The 26325-nt window shown below is 38.6% G+C and overlaps 1 protein-coding gene across 19 annotated transcripts in view; it reads right to left on the reverse strand.

Moving 5' to 3' along the window:
• Window positions 1-630: 630 nt before the first annotated feature.
• The window catches only part of HIPK3 (homeodomain interacting protein kinase 3), a 90886-nt gene continuing 65191 nt past the window's right edge, over window positions 631-26325 (reverse strand). For 7 of the 19 annotated variants that reach the window (XM_051825509.3, XM_089327638.1, XM_089327643.1 and 4 more), the window contains 15 exons: window positions 20244-20363; window positions 19031-19117; window positions 18045-18229; window positions 15215-15374; window positions 14700-14823; window positions 11833-11928; window positions 9829-9950; window positions 9458-9582; window positions 9204-9365; window positions 8983-9045; window positions 8395-8691; window positions 7940-8080; window positions 5654-5892; window positions 5243-5370; window positions 631-4565 (listed from right to left, as the gene is read on the reverse strand). In XM_051825509.3, coding sequence (XP_051681469.1) covers window positions 4089-4565; window positions 5243-5370; window positions 5654-5892; window positions 7940-8080; window positions 8395-8691; window positions 8983-9045; window positions 9204-9365; window positions 9458-9582; window positions 9829-9950; window positions 11833-11928; window positions 14700-14823; window positions 15215-15374; window positions 18045-18229; window positions 19031-19117; window positions 20244-20363 — 2526 coding nt within the window. In that variant the 3' untranslated portion in view covers window positions 631-4088. The remainder of the gene's footprint in view (window positions 4566-5242; window positions 5371-5653; window positions 5893-7939; window positions 8081-8394; window positions 8692-8982; window positions 9046-9203; window positions 9366-9457; window positions 9583-9828; window positions 9951-11832; window positions 11929-14699; window positions 14824-15214; window positions 15375-18044; window positions 18230-19030; window positions 19118-20243; window positions 20364-26325) is intronic. The other 12 variants (XM_070071668.2, XM_089327682.1, XM_070071671.2 and 9 more) reach the window with 3 other exon arrangements.

A 26325-nucleotide genomic window follows, 5' to 3' on the forward strand; every position in this document is an offset into this window, starting at 1 on the left:
TGCCTATGTGTTATGCATCAAACAAAAGGTGAGGGAGAGAATGGGAATGAGTATATGTTCTCACTGTCGTGTCCTGGTGCAGTACTCCCCGAAGGAATTCCTACTGATATCTCCCTAAAGCCAGATCCTTGAAGCGTGAGCTGGTATTGGAAGACATGACTTCAACTGACCTACTACAGTTACATCTTCTGAAGCCTCACGTTTCATATCTTAAAAATTCACAGGAATTCTCTATTCTTCATCCATGCATTATAAACATGAATATTTCCTCAAAAATATTTGAGCAAACTTAATATTCAAGGAAAATAGACCACTGTTATCGTGTTATTGCAAATACTTCAGGCACAATGGGTCAGACTTCAGATTTAAAAAAAAAAAAAAACCGGTTGGAAGTAGTTTAGTTATGGTTAGATCTCCTAGTTGATTCATACTCACTAACAGTGTGACTTTGAGCATGTTACCAAAACACTTCTGTCCATGCTCTCATTCAAACAAAAATATTAATACCTATCTCACAAAGTTACAGTGAGAGCTAAACGAGATGCCGTTAAGTTAGGTACTCAGTATTATTAACTTTTCCCTTCGCTACCCTGCAAGCAGTACTCAAGTGGAAGAAAAGTCAACAAGCTGTTTGCTGCAATATATATATTTTAATTCAAAGTGAATCGACAGTAATACACCATAAATTCTTATTTTGACACTCACCAAAATAGTCACCTGGAAAACCCGCTTTGTGTGACAAAGTACAGAAGGCTTGGTCACATTTAAATCACTGAGAACTAGAGAGAAATACTATCGCAAACCGTAATAGACATTACATCCATAAAAATTTTCCCAGTCCTTATTGAAATATTGCACAGTGCAATTGCTACATGGCAAACTAGTGTAGCATAGAAGTAAAAGCAAAAACAAACAAACCAAAGAAAGGAAGCCACAAGTCTAAAATTGTTAAACAGTTAACAGTTCAAACTTAGTAATCAAATCTATATCATTGGATTCATTAAAACAAATCTTCCTACACCTTGCAGTGTATGATTTAACTTTTACTTAACACAAACCAAGTTTAAAATTAGCAATAGATATTTTAAAAATGAAAAACTTTTGCAAATATAGTAAAAACATTTAATTAAACACCCTGAAGAAAAGAAAAACAACTAAGTATCATGATATTTGATAACAAACAATTTGCAAATTAAACTAATATGCAAATATGCAACTTGGAAATCATGCAGTGTTTTATTTAAGAAAGCATTAAAAACAAAGAAATCTGACTAAAATGGTCTTAAGTAAGTTCAGATTTTTCTGTTGATAGGCTAAATTTAAACTTCGTAGCAAGTTTTTGAAACTTAAAAATTTTAAACACACTTAAAAGTCCATGATTGTAGTCAGTTAAGAGCAATGTACTTGACTGGGATATGCCGTTATCAAACATTACTATGGTTTTATAAAAATGATGAAGTTTATGACTCGCTGTCAGTTTAACAAGATAACCTCAGCCTTAGAACTTGAATACAGCAAAAACGACGTTTTAAGGTCATAAACATGACCCTGAACAAAAAGAACTGCACGGGTTTTGTACCTGTTGTGATACAAGCACTCTTTTGTATTTGGTGTTTCTGAAACATCCATTGCCAACACTGATTCTTTTCCAAGGAGTGAGCAGATACCAGTAACTTGCTGGACTATAAATAAAATTAGAAGGCTACGGAGGGCAGCAAATGTACTTAAATAGTGACTCCATAAATTTATCATCTGTAAATAATCTTTTAAATTAATCTTAGGCTACTTCTTTATGTGTATTATATATATTTCTATATTATATAAAATGCATAGAATTGATTACTAAAAACACTGAAACTTGTGGGGAAAATTAAGTCCTTCATTTTCAGTGTGACTAAAAATGTACTGCTGGTTTTTGTTTTATGACCTAATACTGTAAATTTTAAAATCAATTTCAGGCACATTTATTTCATTGATGATTATTAAATAAAACACTGCTTGTGTTAATGGAGTAAAGAAAAGTTTATCCATTATTAGCTTATTGTCAATGCTGTACTAGTGGTATGCAATTCATTTATCAAAGAAATGCTATAAATCCAAAACATTTGGAGAGTTTTACACTCAAATGTTTTGTATTATTTATTCCAGTAAATGCTGTAGGATTATATTCCAGATTTTTAAGGAAAAAAGTTAAGTCAAGCCTGCAAGATACAGCTTTCTCAAGTGTCTACAATGCCAGTATGAAAATAAAAAATTAAGTTACACTGATACATCCAAGATTTTATATGCAGTGATGAGCACAAACATTAAGAGATAAAATACTGATGCAAATAACACACCCAAAATAACATATGCAATTATTTTCCATCATTTACAATACAGTAGTTACAATGACACTCCAAACAGAAAAGCAAAGTAAAAAATCAAACCCCAACTTCTATTTCATGTAATTAGACTTATACAGAAATCAGAAGGCTAAATAACAACTAGTTAATCACCTAATTTCACAGCTATCTGAAGTGGCAATCGTTATATAGCAGCTTATCTATGATACATTCAAGATAAATGATACAATTTATTACTTGCCTGTAAGCTAAAACACAGCCTCAGTTTAATACCTTTCCTTAAATTCCACCTCTATACTACAATATACTTGAGGTCTATGCAAAAAGTAGCTACCTTTTATATAGGAAATGGATGATTAAGTCTTTGGTGCTGTAAAAGCAACTTCATTTAAACATCACTACCACCACCAAAAAAAAAAATAAAATAAAATAAAATAAAACAAAACAAAGGGGGGAGAAAAAACGGAAAACCCCAAGACACACCTCCTAGGAAAAAAAAGCATGTAATTTCTGTCCCTGACGGAATGTATTAAATAAGCAAACACCACCAACAAGCCAAACAAATACTACAATGTAAAAATACTTAAAAAAAAAAATCCCTCTCACATGCATAAATGAAAAATTGCACACAAAGAACTCACATCTTTTCAAGCTTCAATAGTAAATATTCTGCTACTAGTTATTAAATACTGCATGGTTTGCCCAAGCTAAGATGAAACCACATCATGAATCAATGAGTATTTTGCATTTTCTTTCATTATCTACTCAAAGTCATGCCTACTGCACCTCTAAACGTTTTAAGTCCAATTATATAGCAAACACTCCCAAAATAAACAGATTGTATTGCAGTTTCACTTAACAGTATATAAAATGCTGTGCTGTGACAGTTATCAACTATCCATTAGATACTGAATCAATTTTTCTTAAGCACTACTAACTGCTTGCTTTTCTTGAAGTTAGATCATTCTGAAAATCAGACAGCAGAATTCAGCTATAGCAAACATGCTGCCCTCTTAATAAGGAAAAGGCAGCTACTACCTGAAATCATACCACACAAAACCAAAAATGAGCATTACTCTACCAAAAGAAAACAAAACAATAGGTCTGAATTTTAAGTGCTGCAGTCCTCAACATTTATATATAGGTAATAACATTAACAACCTCAAATATTTAAGGCACTATGTGTGGGAACGGTTTACAATGCAGCTGAGATTATTAGAACAACGTTTAAGAGCAAAGTCTAGGCAACCTTTTGCCCATGCAAAAGACACATGCAAATGTAAAGAACAATAGCTCAATTTCTTAGGTAAGTGACCCAACATTTATACACTAAGACACAGATAATACAATTCACTTGTATGCTGTAATTCTGATATATGTGCATCATTTGCTCTAAGTCTGTACACAGAATGGCTTCCCAAATGTGGACGTGTCTTGCACTAGTTAGAAGGCAATTTTATAAAAAATATCAGGAGCAAAATTGGACTTCTGCTCCCATTAAGTCACCTGTCTATAGAATTACTACATAAGAAGATAACATGACCAAAGACAAGTTATACCAAATGTGCAAAACACATTAAAAGTGAGTTTTTTTAAAGCTCAAAGTTGTTTAAATTGCACCCAAGTCTACATGATTCAAAAATAATTTTCTTGTGCCATGGCTAATATTTATTAAATACCATGTTTTATTTTTAATCAAATGTTTGTATCATTGAGCTTCCTCAATATACTGTTTTTGAGTTTTCACATATATGGATACTGGCTGAGTTTTGTTGGACTCAATGGAAATCCAGTATATGCAGGTGATGCTGCAATGTAAGAATGTGGTGGGAAGATTGGTTTGTACTGAGTCTGATGAATGGTTGGGGATGGTAACAGACGGGGATTTATGCCCACTGGGACTTGGTGGACTATGCCACTGGGATGGGAGATATTATAAGCTGGATGCTGTAACAAAGGTCTTGAGGTACATGGAGAGGCTAAGAGGTGGGCCACTGGTGCAGCACTACTGAGGGAAGCTGATGATGGGTAAGGAAGTAGCGCAGGCTGTCCTCCGATGTGCGTATTTCCAGCCAGATGGGCGTGCACTGCTGTGTGATTGGGACTTCCGTGAGAAAGAGTGAATGGATTACTGGTAACACTAGCAGGGATATAAGCTTGTTGTCTTCGATGCCCAAAGTTTCCATTCCACTCTTGATGCCCAGATCCGAAGTGCTGAACCTATCCACAAGGAAAAAGTGATTGAATAGCATGTAAGATAAAAGGAAATGGAGAAAGGGCAATTGTGAGCTACTCTCTGTGACTGATAACTTGTACATGGATCTCTCAGAGCTAACTTGTCCTAAGTAGATGAGAGAAAAATACCAATCATATCTAGACAGATAGATATTGATATTAAAATATAATATCTGCTACTACATTTTATAATATTAACACTGCCCCCCACCTCAGGGCAGGCATTGTGGTGTAAAACAGGCAAGTAAAATAGGTAAAGCTTCCACTTGGCAATGCTAGCATCTCATATGGGCACCAGTTTGTGTCCCGGCTGCTCCACTTCTAATCCAGCTCCAAGCTAATGGCCTGGGAAAAGCAGAGGAAGATGGCCCAAGTGTTTGGGCCCCTTCCACCCACATGGGAGACCCAGATGAAATTCCTGACTCTTGGCTTCAGTGTGGCCCAGCACTGGCCATTGTAGCCATTCTCTCATTCTCTATCTCTTTCTCTCTTTCTCTCTCTCTTTCTCCCTCCCTCCCTCTCACTCTGCAATGCTGACTTTCAAATAAATAATCTTTTCTAAAAAATTATGTTAAAAAATAACATTTTCTTCCCTTCAAGTGAAAAACAACTCTGAAATTTGAATCCCAAAAGACTCTTACACTGTTCGCAAATAGACACACCTGGCTGAAGCTCAGATGCGGCTGCTGGAATGCTGAGGGCAACTTTTGCTGACGACTGCCCGCCACAGGAGGCTGGCTCAGCCTTCCCGGGGCACAGCGTCCTTTCACTGACGGCTGGCAGGTAGAATCTGGCAATGAAAAAATATCAAAGTTGATGCTGTTTCTCTAATAAAAATTGGAAATATCTTTAGATATTTCATCCAATAGTGATTTGAGAACCTTAAAATTAAATAGAAAGGAGGGCTCATAGTTCCAAGCATTGGCTCACATTAGAAGATTTCTTCTGTACCACAGATAAAGCCAGGTCAAACTAGACATTCATTCAAAGACAGCTCTCAGCAGTCTAAGACTAATGTTCCTAAGTTAAGACTTTTTAAAAGACAATCTGGGAAACAGAAGAACTCATTTTACCTGTGTTAGCCATATGCTCATCAGTATTTAATCCATTTTCTAGTCCCATCGGTGGCACCACAACAGTACAAACAGCTGGTTTGGTTTCTGGGTCAGCAGAGGTCACCAGTTCTGTGTTTTGATGAGTGTCCTCCACAAAGCTGCTCCCTGCAAATGGACTATCATGCCCCGAAGAGTCTGATGATGTTGGCGAACCATCCACAGTATCACACCCACTTTCTTGCTCTTCATCCGACATACTACAAGGAAGCATTTTTATGAATGATGTTGTTCACAACATTAAATCTAATGTTAATACCTAGACTCCAACAAACTGAGAATCTTATTCAGGTATTTTATATATAATTATACCTTTGTCTTTGTCCAGTAGCCTTTGTTTCAGAAAATCTTTGAGCCCTCAAATTAATTCTCTTTTAAGACTGCAAAATCTAAATCTGTCCCCAGTCAGGAACTTCCTTTTTGCATTTAACTGTCTCTCCTTTCCCTCCCTGTGTAATCCTCAGGGGCAACACAGTTCCCAAGATTCCTTTATAAACTGCAGATAATGTCACTGAGACATAACAAAAGAAACACTGATCTTTGTATAAAACGCACAAGAATAAGCATGTGACTTGGATGTTTCAGTTCAAATTCTGCTGTCAGGATATTTGCCTTTTGTGGTGATCTGAGTCCCTTCAGCTAAGCAGTTACCTGAAAGTCTTCCCCATGTCTCAAAAGGCCTAGACAGAGTCCTATAATTCTCTTTTATTCCTGGTCCCCTGTGGCCCTGACAAGTTCTCTCTCCTTGGGATATCTACAGCATTTTTATCTGCATGAATCATTTATTTCTTAATCTAAAGCATCTTTTTTTTTTTTTTCAAAAATGTTTTGCTATTTATTTATTACCAAGGCAGAGAGAGACCATTTCAAACCACTGGCTTACTCGAAAAATTCCTATAATTGCACCAAGCCAGGGCTAAAGCCAGGAACTCAGTCAAGATCTCGCGCGTGCATAGCAGAAACCCAACTACTTGAGCCGTCACTGCTGCCTTCCAGAGTCTATATCAACAGGAAGCTGGAGTAAGGAGCCAGAGTCAGTATCAAGCCCTGGCACTCCAGTATGGGATACAGTTGTCTTAACCAGCATCTCAATCACTAAGTAAAATGTCTTATTATATGTATATTTTATTTTTATGTATATGTTAATACTTACAAGTATTTTGTATATAGTTTTATGTATACATATATATGTATAATTTTGTGTGCACCTTATATATGTATATGTCAACTTCCAAATCACATTATAAGCAACTTACAAAAAGAAGATGCACTAAAAAAACCTTTATATCTTCTACAACACTTTAGCTAAATGTTTCTGATACCATATTTCCTAAGTTAAAAGAGAAGACAAATGTATAAAATTGAGAACCCAAATTTTTTGAAGGTAAGTGTTCAGCACAGCAGTTAAATCACTGCTTGAGACGCTCACATCCCACATTGAAGTGCCTGGCTCCTCTGCTCCTGACACAATATCCTACTAGTACTTATCAGGGTGGGCAGTGGGTGATGGCTCAAGTACTTAGGTTCCTACCACCCACGCAGAACTCAACCTGAGTTCCCAGCTCCTAGCTTTGGCCTGGCTCAACCTTGGCTGTTGGGGACACTGGGAGAGTGAACCAGTGGATGGAAGATCTATCTCTGTTTCTCTGCCATCCAATGAAACTGAAGGAACATAAATTTTTAAAATTTTGTTGTCACCAAAAAACAATTTCCAAAACCTGAAATCATATTTCATAGAAATTGTTGTGTCCTGTCTCTTAATGTGTTAGTCCATCATGAGTTAGGAAAAATTTACTATAAGTTGCAATGCATATTCCTGACCAAAAGGAAGGCTCAGCAAGGAAATATGGAGGAAACCAAACACATCAATCAACAATGGTTAAACGAAAAAGAATCCTAGATCTATATTAGTGGACCAATCAGTATACTATTATTTAATTTTGCTAAAATAAATGTGCTTACTGCAAACTCAAGTTACAATAGTGATCTATGCAGCTGAAGTTGACCATCCAGCTTTTTTTTTACACTTTCCAAAAACATATGATTCCTTAAAACTCATTTTAGAACCCCAATTTCTCATTTCTACAGCAATAAAGAAAATGATCACTAAAAAGTGAGCTTGTTCAAGTCAGAAGTCATTGTGGCAAACCGGCAGGTATTTATTAAAGTAAACAAAAACAAAAACCAAGTCACAGGCTGCTTAGCAGACCTGAAACTTCTGACAGACTCCTATGGAAATTCTCTTACCTGTTGGGTCTCTTGCAAGGGGATGGGCTGGATTGCCCTGAGGAGCTGGTGCTCAGAGTACTATCAGGACTGCTTAACGAACACATCCGATCAATATTCAAAGTGCTCTGGCAAGCTTCACAATCTAGATTACCTTTACATCTAGTGGAAGAGGGAAGGGGAAAAACAAGCGTCAAAATGAGAAGATACCCTCCGAGCAGCCAAAATTTATATTCTTTAAGGATATGAAACGGGAATAACCTACGTAGATAACAATGCAGAGCATATTATAAGAGCTTATAAATGCAGGGAAAATGCTACAAAAATCATGTTCAATACTATTTAAGAAGTTCCCTCTTTTCTAGAACCCAACTGTCCCCAAAGGACAACTGCAAACAGTAAGTCACAGAAAGTAGTTTTTCGGCACACCAGAGGGCGCCATCGTCATCCACCATGGGAGCACGCCAGGCACTTACTCTCTGAGTGAGTGTCTCTGTGATGTCTCTTCCTCATCGGTGTCACTGCTAATAGTGATGACACTCACTGCAGGACTCGGGGAGTCAGCGATGATGATGGTTTGCCGCTGCTTGTCTGAAACCGATGATTCAGAGTCCTGTCTGGTAGATGTCTCACAGCAATCTCTTGCTTCTCCTTCGGAGTTACGATTGTCTCGTGTTTCTGTACAACTGACTTCCTCAACATCTTTCCCATTTATTATCTTTGGAGAAATGAATGCTGAATGTGGGATATTGGTATTCTGTAATGAATTACTCCTGAAACCAAAGGAATAATTTGAAATTCCTATCATCAAAATATGTACAGTGACATTTTTCTAGGATATATTATATGAACAATGCAAACCTTCATTTGTTCAAGTTCATGTACGTAACACACTAATAGGATGTGAGTTTTTTGATGTATAAAATATCTCAAGAAATAGTGTAGACTGCATTTACATACATTTAATTAGTTATATTTTGGTAAAGGTGATATCTGAGTATCTATAATTGCTACATTTATAGGTAGATAATAATAAATCAAAAGGGCAATAAAGACAATCTTACCAACTGAAAGCATTTATTTCCTCTCTTCCTGGCTCCCATTCCATTAGTTTTACCAAAATACCTCTGAGAAATTGAGAAGGGAGCTGGCTTAGTGTTTGTAACAAAGCTATCGAAAGAGGTCATTTTTGAATACAACAGAGTGACCCTCTAGTGTACATGCAAAATTCATTTTAAAGATTAATTTACAAAATGAAGAGGAAAGTAAAAATACCAACACCAACCTGTTCTGGCACGGTTTATTTTTCTTGGTAGTGGCAGGCTGAGGCCAGACAACATGTGCAATGCCCACACTAATTGGCTGAGGAGCCGATAAAGTTATCTGATTGGTTAGAACAGGTTGCGGCATCACGGAATTGTAATGACTGCTGTGTGAAACCATTTTCCTAAGAGGAGAGTTCAGAAAAATCAAATCCCTTATTTATCAAGAACTATTTTCCAAATTATTCACAATGAAATACCTTTGTCCTCAGCTTACCCCCAGTCTCCAAGCCTCTGTGATCCAGCCACACCGTCAGAGGTCAGTGTAGTAGTAGCAGGAGCCATGGGTGTTACCTGTTGCCAGGCAGGTACCAACATCTGCTGTGTTCTACCAGACCATGTCTGTTACACCAAAACAAAACAAGCTAGTAAGTCAAAAATAATGGGTCTCAAACTCAGAAGTATATTAAAGGAACAACTAACAATTATAAAACTTAAAGTCAGTAACATATACCCAGGAATGAATCCCCAGCCAAAGCACTTCCATTGTTTCTCAAAAATACAAGCTGGTATTTTACAAATATATCATGCTTCTAAATATGTGTAATTAAAATAGCACAAATGCAAAAATAAAGAGTTATGGCAAACCTGAGAAAGAACTCCTGGCCGGATCTGTAGTGGCTGCACAGCTGGGGCCTGAGTTACAAGTGGAACAGTATTATCTACCCTTATTGAGTAACTAGCAGGTTTACCATGTGTTGCAGGAATACCTAGAAAATAGAATAGTTATCAAATATGAGAGAAATGCCTCCTCTGATTTAACTTATAAAATTATTTTAAATGTAAAGAACAGCTTAAATTCTGATTGGTATTAAAACCACTCCATACATCAAATTTTCATAACACTAACAAAGGATTCTACTGGGAAAATAAGGTACTTCTCCATCTACCTTGTGGTAGATCATTCCAAAAGTTATTTTTTTTAAAAGATTTATTTATTTATTTGAAAGTCAGAGTTAGAGAGAGGCAGAGGCAGGGAGAGAGAGGTCTTCCAAGCGCTGGTTCACTCCCTAGATGGCTGCAATGGCCGGAGCTGCACCGATCCAAAGCCAGGAGCCAGGAGCTTCTTCCAGGTCTCCCACGTGGGTACAGGGGCCCAAAGACTTGGGCCATCTTCTACTGCTTTCCAGGGCATAGCAGAGAGCTGTATCGGAAGTGGAGCAGCAGAAACTCAAACCAGCACCCATATAGGACGCCGGCACTGCAGGCAGCAGGCGGCAGCTTTACCCACTACACAACGGTGCTAGCTCCTCCAAAATTATTATAAAGCTACTCTTTAAGTGCAGGCACTGTGGCACAGCAGGTTAAGCTACCATTTGCAATGTGCTCCACTTCTGAATCAGCTTCCTAATAATACACCTGGGAAAAGAGCAGAGGATTGCCCAACTACTTCAGCCCCTGCCACCATGTGGGACACCAGGATGGAGTTCCTGGCTTCTGGATTCAGCCTGGTCCAGATCTAACTGTTGTGGACATTTAGGGAGTGAACCAGCAAATGGAACATATTTTTTCTCTCTCTCTCTTCTTCTTCTTCTCTTCCTCTTTCACTGCCTTTCAAATAAATAATTTTTAATAAAAGCTACCCTTTCTGCATTAAGATGAACACTACAAATTGTATTAACATTTTTCATTAAACTTCTCATATTTCCTTTAAAAGTTTGCTACTATAGCCTTCTTTTCTTTTCAAACATTTCTGTCACTATGATAAAAGGACATGGAAAAGATGAATCTGGCTCAACATCCTGATAATCTAGCAGATAAATGCTTTTCTTGTCATACAAACTTTTAGTTTTGATCAGTATTTTCTTATAACTGTCATAGGAGCTTACTCTCCTGTCATCAAAAGCAAAATGCCACACAACTTCACAATTCAATGAACATGTTGGTTTATATAAAGGAAGAACACTTGAGGACTTCCCAGTGTTTTAATGGCACACTCATTGCAATGTCTAAAGGAAAAGCAAAAACTAACCTACTCTGCTTAATTTCGTGGCATAATGAAGCTTTGCCCAATGTGACTAAATCAACTAGTATTCCTAGTAGAGAGCTGCTGAAACTCCAGAACACATTACCATTTTGCTTACCTACTTGGAAAACTAGAAAACAGTATTCAGCCATGTTAATTATGTGAATTTCAATTTTGTTGTTTTACAAATAAGTCTTACAATACTCAACTTCGAGACAGCAAAACAGCATCACACTTCAACAAGATATTGAAACATACCCAAGATTAGAAAGCACTATTAACTAGAATAAATTCACTACTGGATAATTCCTGCCTACTAGAGCTTTTAATACGGGCTAGTATATTATTTAAATCTAGTTATATTTTAGATAAAGGTGATGCTGGTTCTCTTCAGTCATAAGAAGAAAATGTTACAATTATTTTCTCTTCCAATTGAAAAACAATCTTAAATTTTCACTGCACAAATGTATGTGTTGTGGTAAGAACAAAGCTACTTCTGTTGTTTATTTACTTCACAGAGACTTATATCTTACTGCCAGGGTGTTCTTCTACTCTGTACTCTACCTAAAAAGTAAGGTGTGAACTAAGTTTACAAAAATCTACTTTTTTTAAACTGATCTTCTTACCCCTTCCAAAAAGCATGTCTTGGCCAGCAAATTCTCCAAGAAACAGAATATAAGCACACCCAGGCAGTGTAGATATACTGCAGCAAGAGACAATGTCTTCAAGGAAAAAAAGGAGAATTTAGTTTGACAAGGATGAAAAGAGAGCAAATTCTCAAATCCAAACCAAAAAAAAAAAAAAAAAAAAAGCTTTGCCCTTAATTCTTTCCATAAGCAGTGTCTTGAGATGAGAGGAATTCTCCTGTATCTTCTCTTCATGAGATCCAATTTTTGATCAAATTCAAAAAGGGGTTAGAATCTCAACTTTCTGTAGTTACTAGGTTAGCTAAAATTTTATCTTTGCTTCAATAGATTTTCTTTAGCGCTTGGAGAACTGGGCACAAAAGGTTTATGAAGACTGTGCTAATGCAACAGGGGAGAATTTTGCTAGAATGTACTTAACTCTAAAATAGCAGTTTCTATCTGGAAGAGCAACCTTTCAGGTTGCTAACTAGTTTTTAATGCTTGTTTAAAATGTATGACTTACACTCAGACTTGTTGAAGAAAAGCATGGTTTACATAATCTTCCTACTAAAATAATTCTTAAAGTAAGTACAGATTTATTAATACAGTATTCTATATGCCTATTCCTATATATACATATTACAAAATCTAAAATATATTAAATATGACCTAATCACTATAGCTCTGAAGTAAGGTAAAAATAGTAAGTGAAAGATACAGACATTAAACATCTCAAAATCCAAACCAGAATGGGATCAAAATTACTATACCCAACAGCTGCAAAGTGATTATTTTAAAATGTTTTTTATAAATGGATTGCCGGCCGGCGCCGTGGCTCACTAGGCTAATCCTCCGCCTTGCGGCGCCGGCACACGGGGTTCTGGTCCCGGTCGGGGCACCAGATTCTGTCCCAGTTGCCCCTCTTCCAGGCCAGCTCTCTGCTGTAGCCAGGGAGTGCAGTGGAGGATGGCCCAAGTGCTTGGGCCCTGCACCCCATGGGAGACCAGGAGAAGTACCTGGCTCCTGCCATCGCATCAGTGCGGTGCGCCGGCCGCAGCGCACCGGCCGCAGCGGCCATTGGAGGGTGAATCAACGGCAAAAGGAAGACCTTTCTGTCTCTCTCTCACTGTCCACTCTGCCTATCAAAAAAAATAATAAATAAAATTAAAAAAAAATAAAATATAAATGGATTGCCACATGATGAAGTGGGTAAAAGGCTCAACACTAAGATTTTCTACAGAGATGCTGAGACTGATTGGAGAGAATGCTTTCATTTCTAAGGCAGAAACAACGAAACAGCATAGGTGCAGAACCTGTCTATCCTCTGCTGCAACTGCATCTGTTACACAAGCCAATGCATATTTTCTTTTTAACAGGCAGAGTGGATAGTGAGAGAGAGAGACAGAGAGAAAGGTCTTCCTTTGCCGTTGGTTCACCCTCCAATGGCCGCCGCAGCGCACCGCGCTGATCCGATGGCAGGAGCCAAGTGCTTCTCCTGGTTTCCCATGGGGTGCGGGGCCCAAGCACCTGGGCCATCCTCCACTGCACTTTCAGGCCACAGCAGAGAGCTGGCCTGGAAGAGGCGCAACAGGGACAGAATCCGGCACCCCGACTGGGACTAGAACCCGGTGTGCCGGCGCCGCAAAGCCAAGGATTAGCCTATTGAGCCGTGGTGCCAGCTCATTTTTAATTCTAATTGAAAAGCATTGTTCTTGACATTCAATGGGTTAACCAGCCTGAGACTATTTAAATCTTTTATTTGTTATTCCTGTTACAAGTCACTGTTACAAGTGTTGCCATTATCTACAAAAAGTTACTTTTTATCACGTGTAAGACACATAAAAATATAAAGGTAAGTCCAACTTCCCAGAAATGTTTTCAGAATGACGCTGACGTCTATTTAGAAATGTGCCTCACAGGTCAGGCATTATGGCACAGCGGGTTAAATCTCTGCCTGCAACGCACACATTCCCTTTTGAAATGCCTTGCTCAAGTCCTGGCTGCTTTACTTCAGATCCAGTTTCCTGCTAATGTATTCTGGGATGCATTAGATGATGACCCAAGTACCTGGGTGCCTGCCACTCACATAGGAGACCCAGATGGAGTTCCTGGCTCCTTGCCTCAGCCTGGTCTAGCTCTTGCTAAAGCAGGAATTTGAAGAGTAAACCAGAGGATGAAAGATATCTCTACCTCTGTTTCTCCCTTCCCTTCACTCCTCCCTCCCTTCCTTCCTCCCTGTCACTTAGCCTTTCAAACAAATAAATAAATAAATAAGATTTTGGGGAGATAAAGAAAAAGATACATGTCTCATATATTAAGTTTTTCCTATAAACAGAAGATAGGCTATAACAGGAATTTCTATATTTTTATGAAATATATAACTATATTTGTATATTCAGGTAATCAAAATTCAAGTTGATTTTGGTATACAGAGAGATTGTTAGAACCAAAGAAAAGCTACTCAGTAGTGTAGATTATAAGCTTATTTAATTATAGCAAGTAAAAATGTATTTAAAAAGAACTGATTAAAAATAGCATCAGGGAGCTGAACATACAGAACAGTAACACCCAGTAGAGGACAATCCATACCTTCTATATTCATTCATTTTCATTAAAGTATTTTTATAATGCTAGACTCCCATAGGAAATACAATTACTACATGATTCACTCTGTTAATGATGATTACAATGGAATTTGAATAAAGAAATGAGTGTCCTTGATCTAGAGGCTATTGAATAGCCTAAATTTGAAATGTCACACTAAATACACCAAAACTCTGCAACGTATTTAACAAACAAGTCCCTACATTTGTTTTAAAATAATGGATGCCAAAATTCAAATTTGAATAATCTGAATGGAAGATTACCTTGAATTGCTGGGGGACAGATGATCAGTGTCTGCTGAAAAGCATCGCCACAACCGAACTGAGCAGTTCCTGCCTGTAAGGGTATCCCATGGTGCACAACTGAATGAGCAGATGTGGTTAATGCCTGCAACAATCAATGTACAGCACATCACATAGAGCAGCACACATGCAATCAACACATTTCTTAAAAATGCTAATTCTATCATAAATATTGACTCAGAAGATGAAAACATAAACAAGCTGCTTAAATTAAAATTTAATTCCTTACTCTGCTGAGCTCCACCTTTATTAGAGTTCTAACACAGAAGGGTGGGTGGAAGACACAATGAATTTGAGTAGATGTGTGTTCCAAATGTTGCCTTGAACTTCCAGAGACTTAATAAAATGGTTATAGTGAGATCTCACCACCACTCTACTTTCAAACTGCCGACTCCAAACATCTGTACACTTCAGGAGCAAAATAAGTAACCATAAAATTTAAGACTATAAATAATTAACTATGATAAAGGTCTTACCTGACTTCTTAGCGTTCCAATTTTAGTAAAATTTGCTGTCAGAGTGGCAGTACTGCTTGAAGCAACTGGTCTTAAAAGTGAAGTTTTATTGTGATTGTTTGTGTCACACGAATTTGGGTGGAACTTACAAATATCCATAATATGAAAACAGGACTTCACACTGCAAAAGTGAAAAGTATTATATTATTTTCAATGTCTAGAATAGTTTAATGTACAATAACAAAAAAATTTCCAAAAGAAAAATCCTGATTTATATGCAATCTGCTTATTTTTAAAGAGAAATCCTATAACACTAAATTTCAAACCAAGCAAAAGTATATATTCTATCTGTAATATCTTTTAGTATTCTTAAATGTTTGTTGATTTATGTTTTCATCTATTTGACAGACAGAAAGAAACAGAGATATCCTCTATCTACAGGTTCTCTCCTCCAATGCCCACAAGCCAGAGCTGGACCCGGTCAAAGCCAGGAGCCTGGAATTTCATCTGGGTCACCCAGGTGGGCGGTAGGAGCCCAAGGACTTGAGGTATTATACCTCCCAGGATGCATTAGCCGGAAGCTGGACAGTCTAGTTTGGGCGTCCCCCAATGATACATGTGCTGAGATGTTGGTCTCCAGAGAGAGATATTGATCGGAGGGGCAGAAACCTTAAGAGCCTAGAAGGAAGTCCATAGGACACAAGGGCATGCCCTCAAAAAGGGACTACAGTAGGTTTTCATGCAATCCCTTGGTAGTTCTCGTGACAAGGTTGCTATAGAGACCAGCATCGTGGCACAGGGGGGTCAAGCCACCACCTGCAATGTCAGCATCCCATGTGAGCGCCAGTTCAAGTCCTGGCTGCTCTCCTGATCCAGCTGCCTGCTAATACGCCTGAGAAAGTAGAGGAAAATGGAACTCGGGCCCCTGCCACCCATGGGGGAGACCAAATGGAGTTCTGTGCTACAGGTTTCAGCCTAGTCCAATCCTGCCCCTTGTAGCCATTTGGGGAGTGACCCAGTTTATAAAAGATACCTATATGTGTGTGTGTCCCACTCTCCAACTATACCTTTCAAATAAATATATAAATTGAGGAGGAGGAGGATGCTATTATAAATCAAGCCTGACCCTCACCCTCTCTCTATTTCCTGATTAGAGATGTGATTCTTCTTCTAGTATGTGCTGCCTCAACCAACCATGAAGACATTTCTAAAGCCTACTCTATGTTGCTTTGGGAGGTCGAAAGTCCAAGCAGCAAACTGTGAGCTAAATAAACCTCTTTTTTTATAAATTTAGCTTGTGTCAAGTATTTTGTTATAGTAATTAAAAACTAATGTATCAGCAAAGCAAATGAAAGCATTTTTTGGAAGCACACAATTTTATGACTCCCACTCAGAAGAATTTTCCCTAAACGTCTTGATATCCACACCGCTAAATTAATGACATCAAAAATGTCATTTTCAAAGTGACTATAATGGAAACCATTAAAACATTTCTAAGTATTTGGAAGGGGAAATAATGGACTTTTTAAAATCATCAGTTTGAGGTTCAATCCATGATAATGGGTACGGGTTCATTCCTATCCTTTCTTCATTACTCTTCTTAAAATATTTGCAGAAGCCATTCTAAGTCATTAATTATAACTCTCTTCATATCATAAAAAGAAGTCTCGGGCTCAACAAATTCACAAAATTTGGTTAAGAGACCATTTGGCGGGCCGGTGCCACGGCTCACTAGGCTAACCCTCCACCTTGCAGCGCTGGCACACCGGGTTCTAGTCCCAGTCAGGGCGCCGGATTCTGTCCCGGTTGCCCCTCTTCCAGGCCAGCTCTCTGCTGTGGCCAGGGAGGGCAGTGGAGGATGGCCCAAGTACTTGGGCCCTGCACCCGATGGGAGACCAGGATAAGTACCTGGCTCCTGCCATCGGATTAGCGTGGTGTGCCAGCCACAGCGCGTCAGCCACGGCGGCCATTGGAGGGTGAACCAACGGCAAAGGAAGACCTTTCTCTCTGTCTCTCTCTCTCACTGTCCACTCTGCCTGTCCAAAAAAAAAAAAAAAAATCTGAAGGAAATGTTTTCTCTCTGTCCAGTCTGGTAGACACTGGCTGCATGTGGCTATTGCATGCATGAAATATGACTGGTGTGACTGAGGAATTGAAGCTTAAAGTTTGCTGTGCCCTATATCAGAGACCTAGGTTCATTACCTGGCTCCTGTTCCCAATTCCAGCTTCCTGCTAATGTATGAGAAGTGATAGCTCAGGTAATTGGGTTCCTGCCACCTTCATGGGAAACCTGCTCTGAGTTCCTAGACAGGCATTTGGGAGTAGGCCAGTGGATGGAAACTCTCTTTGGGTCTCTCTGATTCTCAAATTAAAAAAAGAAACAGAGCTGCCTAAGGTAACTGGTAAAGCCTTCAGAGTTCTTTTTCTTCTATCCCAGAAAAAATCCTATTTCTATCAGAATGCGGAGAAGGAAAAGGAAAAAGAGAAAGCAAGAATTCAAAAAAGGATGAACTCTAAGATCTACGAAAACTGAAGTGTAACTTAGAAAAACAGCTATTAACGTTTCCTTTTATATATTCCTACTTACTAAAGTAAAAATTGTGAAATAAAAACAAAACCACTCAGTCTTATTTTCAGTATGATATTGTGGAAAAGAACCACAATCCACACATATATTCAAGTACTCTGCCACTTAGCCAGCTTGAGAACTTGACTAAGTTAGCCTGATTTCTTTTGACTTAGTTTACTTCAATTTAATAAATTAAATCATTTTTATGGCACAGTGAACTTCTACACATATTAGTATTATTATTTTTCCAGATCTATTTTAAAGTATTATAAAGTAACATACTGGTTGCTATGAGGGAAATCTAGAAGATGTTTCATATTAACAAAGGGATGGTTCAGAGTCTCAACTGGAGTAATTCTTAAATCAGCATCAATCAGCAACATTTTCTTCAACAGACTAACAAATTCTCTTCTATCAGCTTTCTCAGCCAAAAGATCACTTCCTTCCAAATCCATCACTGTGTTCACCTAAAAAAATCAAAATTTTAAGCCAGCAAATAAAAGTCAGAGAGAATATTATATATTATAGCTTCATGGTTTAAAAAAATTAACAACACAGGAAAGAACAGAGAATTATAATTATTTAAAACAAAGAAGAACAACTGACATTATAAATACTCAAAATGTTTTAAGGTACCAAATAGGACTCAAAGCAAGAATAATTTTTTTATTAAACAAATATCCATTTATGATAAAATATCAGGGAAAGAAATGTTTGCTAAGATTTCTCCTTTTAAAGAAACCATATTTTACTTTCAAAGGACAAGAAAATTAAAATTTTAATGAAACCAAACACAATTAATGAAGATTGAAATATTAAAATCAATTTCATTTGAGAAATTTAGAACCAACAAGTATTCTAAAGCCCTTAAGAAAACATGGAACATGTTTTGGCACTCAAATCTATCTTAAGCATGTCTGGCCAGCGCCGTGGCTCACTTGGCTAATCCTCCGCCTGCGTCACCAGAACCCGGGGTTCTAGTCCCAGTTGGGGCGCAGGATTCTGTCCTGGTTGCTCCTCTTCCAATCCAGCTCTCTGCTGTGGCCCAGGAAGACAGTGGAGGATGGCCCAAGTGCTTGGGCCCTGCACCTACAAGGGAGACCAGGAGGAAGCACCTGGCTCCTGGCTTCAGATCGGCGCAGCATGCCGGCCTTAGCAGCCATTTGGGGGGTGAACCAATGGAAAGGAAGACCTTTCTCTCTCTCACTAACTCTGCCTGTCAAAAAAAAATAGCATGTCTGAGTAACAAATGTGACTGTGGTACTCACATGCGCTATATCATCCAGACTGTTGAATATGTACTTCCTGGCTTCTTTTGACTTCATTCCTGTCTCTGCCTCATGTTCCTCCAGTGTCTAAATACACATATCAAAGAACAAAAATATATTATTTCCCCCCCATGAATTCCTATGCCTTTAATCCTCACATATTATTCTAATATATTGAATATTCTAATGTAACTATCCATTTCAAAAGAGTAGTTATCAAAAACACACTTTTTAAAAATTAAAACAGCTTGGCTCAAGCCAAGAAAAATACTGTAGTGATTCTGTCAAACTGATAGGAATTAGATACTACTACAGTTTTAATGATCTTATGAGTATTTTATTTAATATTTTTTTCTACAGAGAAACCTTTTATTTAATAAATACAAACGTCATGCATTTCTTAAGTACAACTTTAGGAATATAGTGATTCTTCCCACCTTGCCCACCCTCCCACCCCTCTCCTTCCTACCTCTCTTATTCCCAGTCTTATTTTATATTACGATCTATTTTTTTTAATTAACTTTATGCACAGAAGATTAAGTCTATAGTAAGAGTTCACTGATTTGTATGAATTGTGAGTATTTTAAAGTTTATAGTAGAGTGAAGTTTCATTTGATTATTGCTATAGCCCTTTTATTTTCCTGCTGTACTACGGTCTTTGTAATATTTGTTGAACTCTTTATTTAGTAGAGTTATTAAGCCTTTGACTATAATGTAAATCAAAAATAATTATCAAAAAATAATAAAATATTAAGCTAAAAATTATGAAATAGTCAGAGGCTACATATAAGCTCAGCTTAAAAAAAGAAATTATAACAAAGCCCTTGAACAATGTAACTAATAGTTATAAAAGTTGACCATTAAGAGTATACTGTGTCCACGAAGATCCCAGCCTACGTGGGACATGTAGTGAGTAGTTAAGACTCAGTGCCTATCCTATACAGCTTAATAATGCAGAACTGAGTGGAAAAGATAAACACAACACAAATACACACATATAGGGTTTTAAAAACTTAAGATGAGGTAATAACAATATTGCCACATTAGAGAACAAGCTAAATCATTATGAGGAAGGAATTTCTTCTTAAAGAAGAAAAGGTCAAACATTAAAATTCAAAAGAAATACAGCAGGGTTAAAAATAGGCACAGAAGGTATTATTCATGCATAAGGCATTTAAGAAAACTGTTTTTCTATTTTTTTTTCATGCATTACCTTTAATCTCCAACCAGAATGAGACATATCTGTTTCTCTACAAAAAAATCTTGTGGATTTTGTACCCACATTTAACAACTGTTCTCCTGGTAAACCTTGAGTCTGAGAAATGTATCGAATCTGAAAAATAATTTACAAAAACAAAAGAGTATATTCTTTCATACAGTAAGAAGTAGCTTAACATTTTTTATCACTTACATTAATTAAGTAATTATATACTAGGTTCATTTGATCAGGAATTAAAAGACAAAATCTATATCCTCAAGAAATGCATTATCTAGTGGGGCATACACAAGAATACACTGTTCTGAGTACCACAGTAAAGTAATGTTTTAAAGAAAGACAGCAAAGACCTGAAACTCAATCTAGGTCTCCCATGTGGGTGCAGGGGCCCAAGCACTTGGGTCATCTTTCACGGCTTTCCCAGATGCATTAGCAGAAATTTAGATCATAAGTAAAGCAGCTGAGACTCACACTGGCACCGATATGGGATGTTGCCCTCACAGCAAGCAGTTTAATCCACTGTGCCCAGGAAACCCAAACTGAGGTTCCAGTTCTTGGCTTGCGCCAGGCAGATCCCTGGACATTGTGGGCATTTGGGGAATGAATCAACAAACAGCAGCTCTCTCTCTCAGTGTCACTGCCTCGCAAAGTTTCTTAAAAGTTTTTTTTTTTTTAATGTTTATTTTATTTTTTTATTTTGACATGCAGTTAGACAGAGAGAGAGACAGAGAGAAAGGTCTTTCTTCCTTTGGTTCACCCCCGAAATGACTGCTATGGCCGGCATGCTGTGGCCGGCATGCCGATCCGAAGCCATGAGCCAGGTGCTTATTCCTGGCCTCCCATGCGGGTGCAGGATCCAAGCACTTGGGCCATCCTCCACCGCCTTCCCGAGCCACAGCAGAGAGCTGGACTGCAAGAGGAGGAACCGGGACAAAATCCAGTGCCCCAACCAGGACTAGAACCCAGGGTGCTGGTGTCACAGGTGGAAGATTAGCCTAGTGAGCCATGGCGCCGGCTGTTTTTTAAAAAGGGGGTGGAGGCAGGGAAAAGGGGATGGTGTTGTGGCATAGCATGTAAAGCTGCCTGAGACATTGGCATCCCATTCAGTCGCCAGTTCAAGAGCCAACTGCAATCATTTGGGGAGTGAACCCAGTAGATGGAAGATCAACTGATCTCTCTCTTTCTCTAATTTTGCCTTTCAAATAAATCTTTAAAAAGTGGGGAGAGAACTGGCATTGTGTTATATAACATGTTAAGCTGCCACTCAAGATGCTAGCATCCCATATCCAGGGTGCTCCACTTCCAACCTAGCTTCCTGTTAATGCACCCGGAAAGGCAGTGGAAAATGGTTCAAATGTTTGGGCCTCTGCCACCCATGTGGGAGACCCAGATGGAGTTCCTGGCTCCTGACTTTAGCCAGGAGGCTGCAGTGGCTATTTGGGGAGTGAACCAGCAGATGGAAGATCTCTCTCTCTTTCTCTGTCACTTTGCGTCTCAAATAAATAAATCTTTATTAAAAGTTTTTTTTACACAGCATGTATTATTTACCTTTCCATTCTTATCTCAACACACTGCAACCTGAATGTTACTCTAAGTCAGTCTTATGACACAGATTAAGATAAGTAATGATCTGTTAAAATGAACACACACAATGATTACACGGAAGTCCTTATCTTCTTTTTTTAAAAGATTTATTTATTTATTTGAAAGTCAGAGTTACACACAGAGAAGGAAAGGCAGAAATGTGCTCACTTCGGCAGCACATATACTAAAATTGGAAGGAAAGGCAGAGAGAGAGAGGAATAGAGAGGTCTTTCATCCGCTGGTTCACTCCCCAATTGGCTGCAATCGCCAGAGCTGTGCCAATTCGAAACCAGGAGCCAGGAGCTTCCTCCACGTCTCCCACGTGGGTGCAGAAACCTAAGGACTTGGGCCATCTTCTATTGCTTTCCCAGGCCATAGCAGAGAGCTGGATTGGAAATGGAGCAACTAGGACTCAAACTGGCACCCATAAGGGATGCCAGTGCTGCAGGAGGTGGCTTTACCAGCTACGCCACAGGGCCAGCCCCCTTATCTTACTTTGATACTACCTTAAAAGTTCTGTCTACTCCATTCCCACGACACCATTCTTTTCTGGTTCTCATCCTACATCTTTTATGGCCTTTCTCCATTTGTTCTTTGTAAGACATTGCTTTTGTCTTTCTTGTCTTCACTCCACAGGTATTATCTCTAAATCTGTATCTCTGCCTCTAAAGTTCCTCAACTGCTTACTCAACAGTGTCCATCCACCTGGATTTTTTAAGTTCCTCCATCAATCCAAACAATTCCTTTCAATCTGTTAATCCTCACTAGCTCTTTCGTTCATTAATAGCACTACCACCCAAATAAGAAACAGGACATTTGTACCAGACAAGTACCTCTTCCTCATCTCTACCCAAAATGAAAACCCTAACAATTTTACCATACTAGTATCTTTCACAACTGTCCCCTCTTCTCCTTCCCTACTTCAGGTCTGTGATTCTGAGACAATTTCTCAGCCCTTTCAATTACTCAACCTGCCTCCATGTTCCCCTAATGTCATTATTCACACTGCTACCAAATATTCTAGCAAAATGCAAATCTGATTGTATAATCAGTTAACAACCCTTTACTGCATCCAGGGCAATTTCCAAACCTCTAACCACAGCTCGGAGGCCCTCTGGCTCTCCACCTTCCCTGTCCATTCACGGTCTCCTATGCTCCAGCCTGATCTCGCACTGTGCTCAGCTCTGCCTGGCCAGTTTCTCTTCCCTGGACTGCTCCTCTAATTCCTACTTACTAACAAATCTATTTTCTCCTTCACTAAATCCATATTTAAAACTTTATTCCTTCTTCCAGATCTTCTATAAAGCCATTCCTGACCACCCTAAGCAAAGGAGAGCACTGTCCTTGGTGCTACCATCACACCTGGACCATAACAATTCTAATGTATTTATAAAAGCACTGTATATTCCTTCCCATACGGTGTGTCCCCTGACAACAGAGCCTATGTTTTATCTGTGTTTGTGCCCCAACTTCAAAAAGATGACAACTAGAATCTCCACATTACTAACTAGTCTCATTTCATCATTGTCCCTTCCCTCACCTCCCACCTCTCAAGTACCTAAACACCTTATCTGGAAGAAGCAGAAAATGAAAGGAAAAGGTTCTCAGAGTTTGGTACCAAGATATCAGATATGAAAGCCATCAATAGTTCGATTTCAACAAAAACATATACAGAGCATCTATTATGTGTCAGATGCTGAACACATGCAGATGAATAAAACATTTTACCCATCTTCAAAAGCACATAACTCACTATAACAGATAAATATTTAAGCATATAATTTCTGATTAAGCTAAAAGTGCCACTGTCATAAAGAAAACAACCTGCTGGAAGAGCACAAAGAATAGAGCAATTGATATGCCTAAGGTATTCTAATGGCACTGCGAAAACAAAACACAACACAGCCAAAAAAAAAAAAAAAGTGGCAAGGAAAGCTCTAAGTTGATTTTGGCCTTGAGCTTATTACTGGTCATAATGCCTGCCCAGTCTTTTGAAGATGCTCCATCTATAGCTCCCAATTCATGAACTGACTGCCTCCTTGTCTCCAGTGAATGAAGAGCAGGAACCTAATTCTTAAGCTACTTATTCATGGGCTTGTGAATACAACTAGAAAGAAGCTAAGCAAATCAGATTTACCATTTAGAAATGTGAATGAACAAATACCAATTACTGTTGGGGGATGAGCAGAAAGGTTAATAGATAGAGCTGGATTTTGAAGGCCATGGAACCTAACCAAGGATATAAGTAGGCAGAAACTCTGGGTAGGAAATCAACATCAAAAGAGATAATAGCATTTGTCACACAACTGAGGCACAGCAATGGTCAAGCACCAACCACCAAGTTCAAATAATACCTATCAGTTCCTCTTGTGCTGCCTGATTCTAAAAGCAATTTTCAGCTTCACAAAACCCAGTTGTGTTATAGCTCCATTCTTGGGTGTCTGTGATAATCCACATGTACAAATAATACGTTTGTCAGACAAGTACCTCTCCTTCATCTCTCCCCAAATCGAAAATCCCAACAATTTTACCTCACTGGCATCTTTCATAACCACCTCCCCTACCTTCTCCATTCCTACTTCAGGCCTTCAATTCTGAGCCAGCCTGAGTAGACTTTTTTGCAATCCAAATACCCTAAAAAAAGGTAGAAATCTTGAAAGATGGTCCTGGCAACAGAGCTGAAATGGTGCCCTTCATTTTTCTTACATAATATAAGGCTTGAAATATAAGTTTAGAAGTTTGGGGGCTAGCATTGTGGGATAAAAGATTAAGCCTCCACCTGTTACACCAGCATCCCTTCTGGGCACCCATTAGAGTACCGGCTGCTCCTCTTCCAATCCGGCTCCCTGCTGATACACCTGGGAAAGTGGCGGAAGACAGCTCAAATCCTTGGGCCCCTGCACCCACGTGTGAGACTCAGAAAAAGCTCCAGGCTCCTGACTTGGGCCTGACCCAGCCCGGCCACTCGAGCCACTTAGGGAATGAACCAGCAGATGGAAGACCTCTGTCTCTCCTTCTCCCTCTCTCTAACTTCACTTTTCAAATAAACAAAAAACATGAAATGATAATTTTCAACATTGTGTCTAGTTGTAGAAACTAAAATTCAAAAAGAAATTGCCTTGGAAAAGAGTTAAGAAATGATAAAAGTAATTAAAGGGCTAGAATAGTAACCCAATAAACTGATAAACTGAACATATTTCCTGGGTCCTCAAATCTGTCTTTTAAGTGTATAATACTTATAGTGCTATAATTAAGAACTCTTTTTCAACTCTTTTGTAAGCAGAAAAAAAAATGTTGTACTAGAAGATCAAATACAGATTGGACATCAACAAAAATAAAGCTACAATATATTTCAGAAGCCTTTATTTTAGTAATGCTTCATGTGAATATGAAATGCACATATTCTGCAGTGTGGGGTATAATGTGCTATGACTATGTCATTAGGTCAACTTAATCAATCATGTATTCAAATCTATAGTCCTAATGACTTTTTTTTTCTATTCTATTGATTATGAAGAGAAATAATGCTAAAATCTCTGATTGTGACAATCTATTTTTCCTTTTGGTTCTGTTAATTTTAGATTTAAATCATTTTCAAGCTATTACAACAGGAACAAATGACAGAATTGTTTGTTCATGTTGAATTGAATTTTCCAAACTGGATGATTTTCTCTTCTTTATAAATAATATTGACAGGGGCCACCATTGTGGAGTAGCAGATGAAGCCGATTCCTGCAATACCAGCATCCCATATGGGCACCAGTTCAAGACCAGCTGTTTCACTTACATCACAGCTCTCTACTAATGCGCCTGGGAAAGCAGCAGAAGATGGCCCAAGAATTTGGGCACCTGCACCCACATGGGGAACCCAAAAGAAGCTCCTAGCTCTTGGTTTCTGACTAGCCCAGCCCTGGCCATTGCAGCCATTTGCTAAGTGAACCAGCAGATGGAAGATCTCTCTCCCTATATCTCTCCCTCTCTTTCTAACTCTGCTTTCCAAATAAATAAAGAGACAACAGTCACGGTTCATATAATTGGATCCCTGGTATCAACATGGAAGACGAGGATTCAGCTTGTAATTCTCCGAGCTTTGGACTGGCAAAGGCTCAGTCATCACAGGAATTTGGGAAGTGAACGAGAGAATAGAGATCATTCTATGTACTTCTATTCACCACCCTAACTCAAATAAATAATTTTTAAAAAATATTTATTTATTGAAAGGCAGAGTTACACAGAGGCAAAGGGAGAGAGAAGGGTCTTCCATCTGCTGGTTCACTCCCCAGATGGCCACAATGGCCAGAGCTGCAGCGATCCGAAGCCAGGAGCCAGAAACTTCTTCTAGGTCTCCCACCCTGATGCAGGGGCCCAAGGACTTGGGACATCTTCCATTGCCTTCCCAGGCCATAGCAGAGAGCTGTCATAAGTGGAGCAGCCAGAACTTGAATCAGCGGCCATATGGGATGCCGGCACTGCAGGCGGTGGCTTTACTTGCTAT

The sequence above is a fragment of the Oryctolagus cuniculus genome, chromosome 1, assembly GCF_051225735.1.
Source record: "Oryctolagus cuniculus isolate XC-2025 breed Fujian yellow rabbit chromosome 1, ASM5122573v1, whole genome shotgun sequence".
In the NCBI taxonomy this organism is placed as follows: Eukaryota; Metazoa; Chordata; class Mammalia; order Lagomorpha; family Leporidae; genus Oryctolagus; species Oryctolagus cuniculus.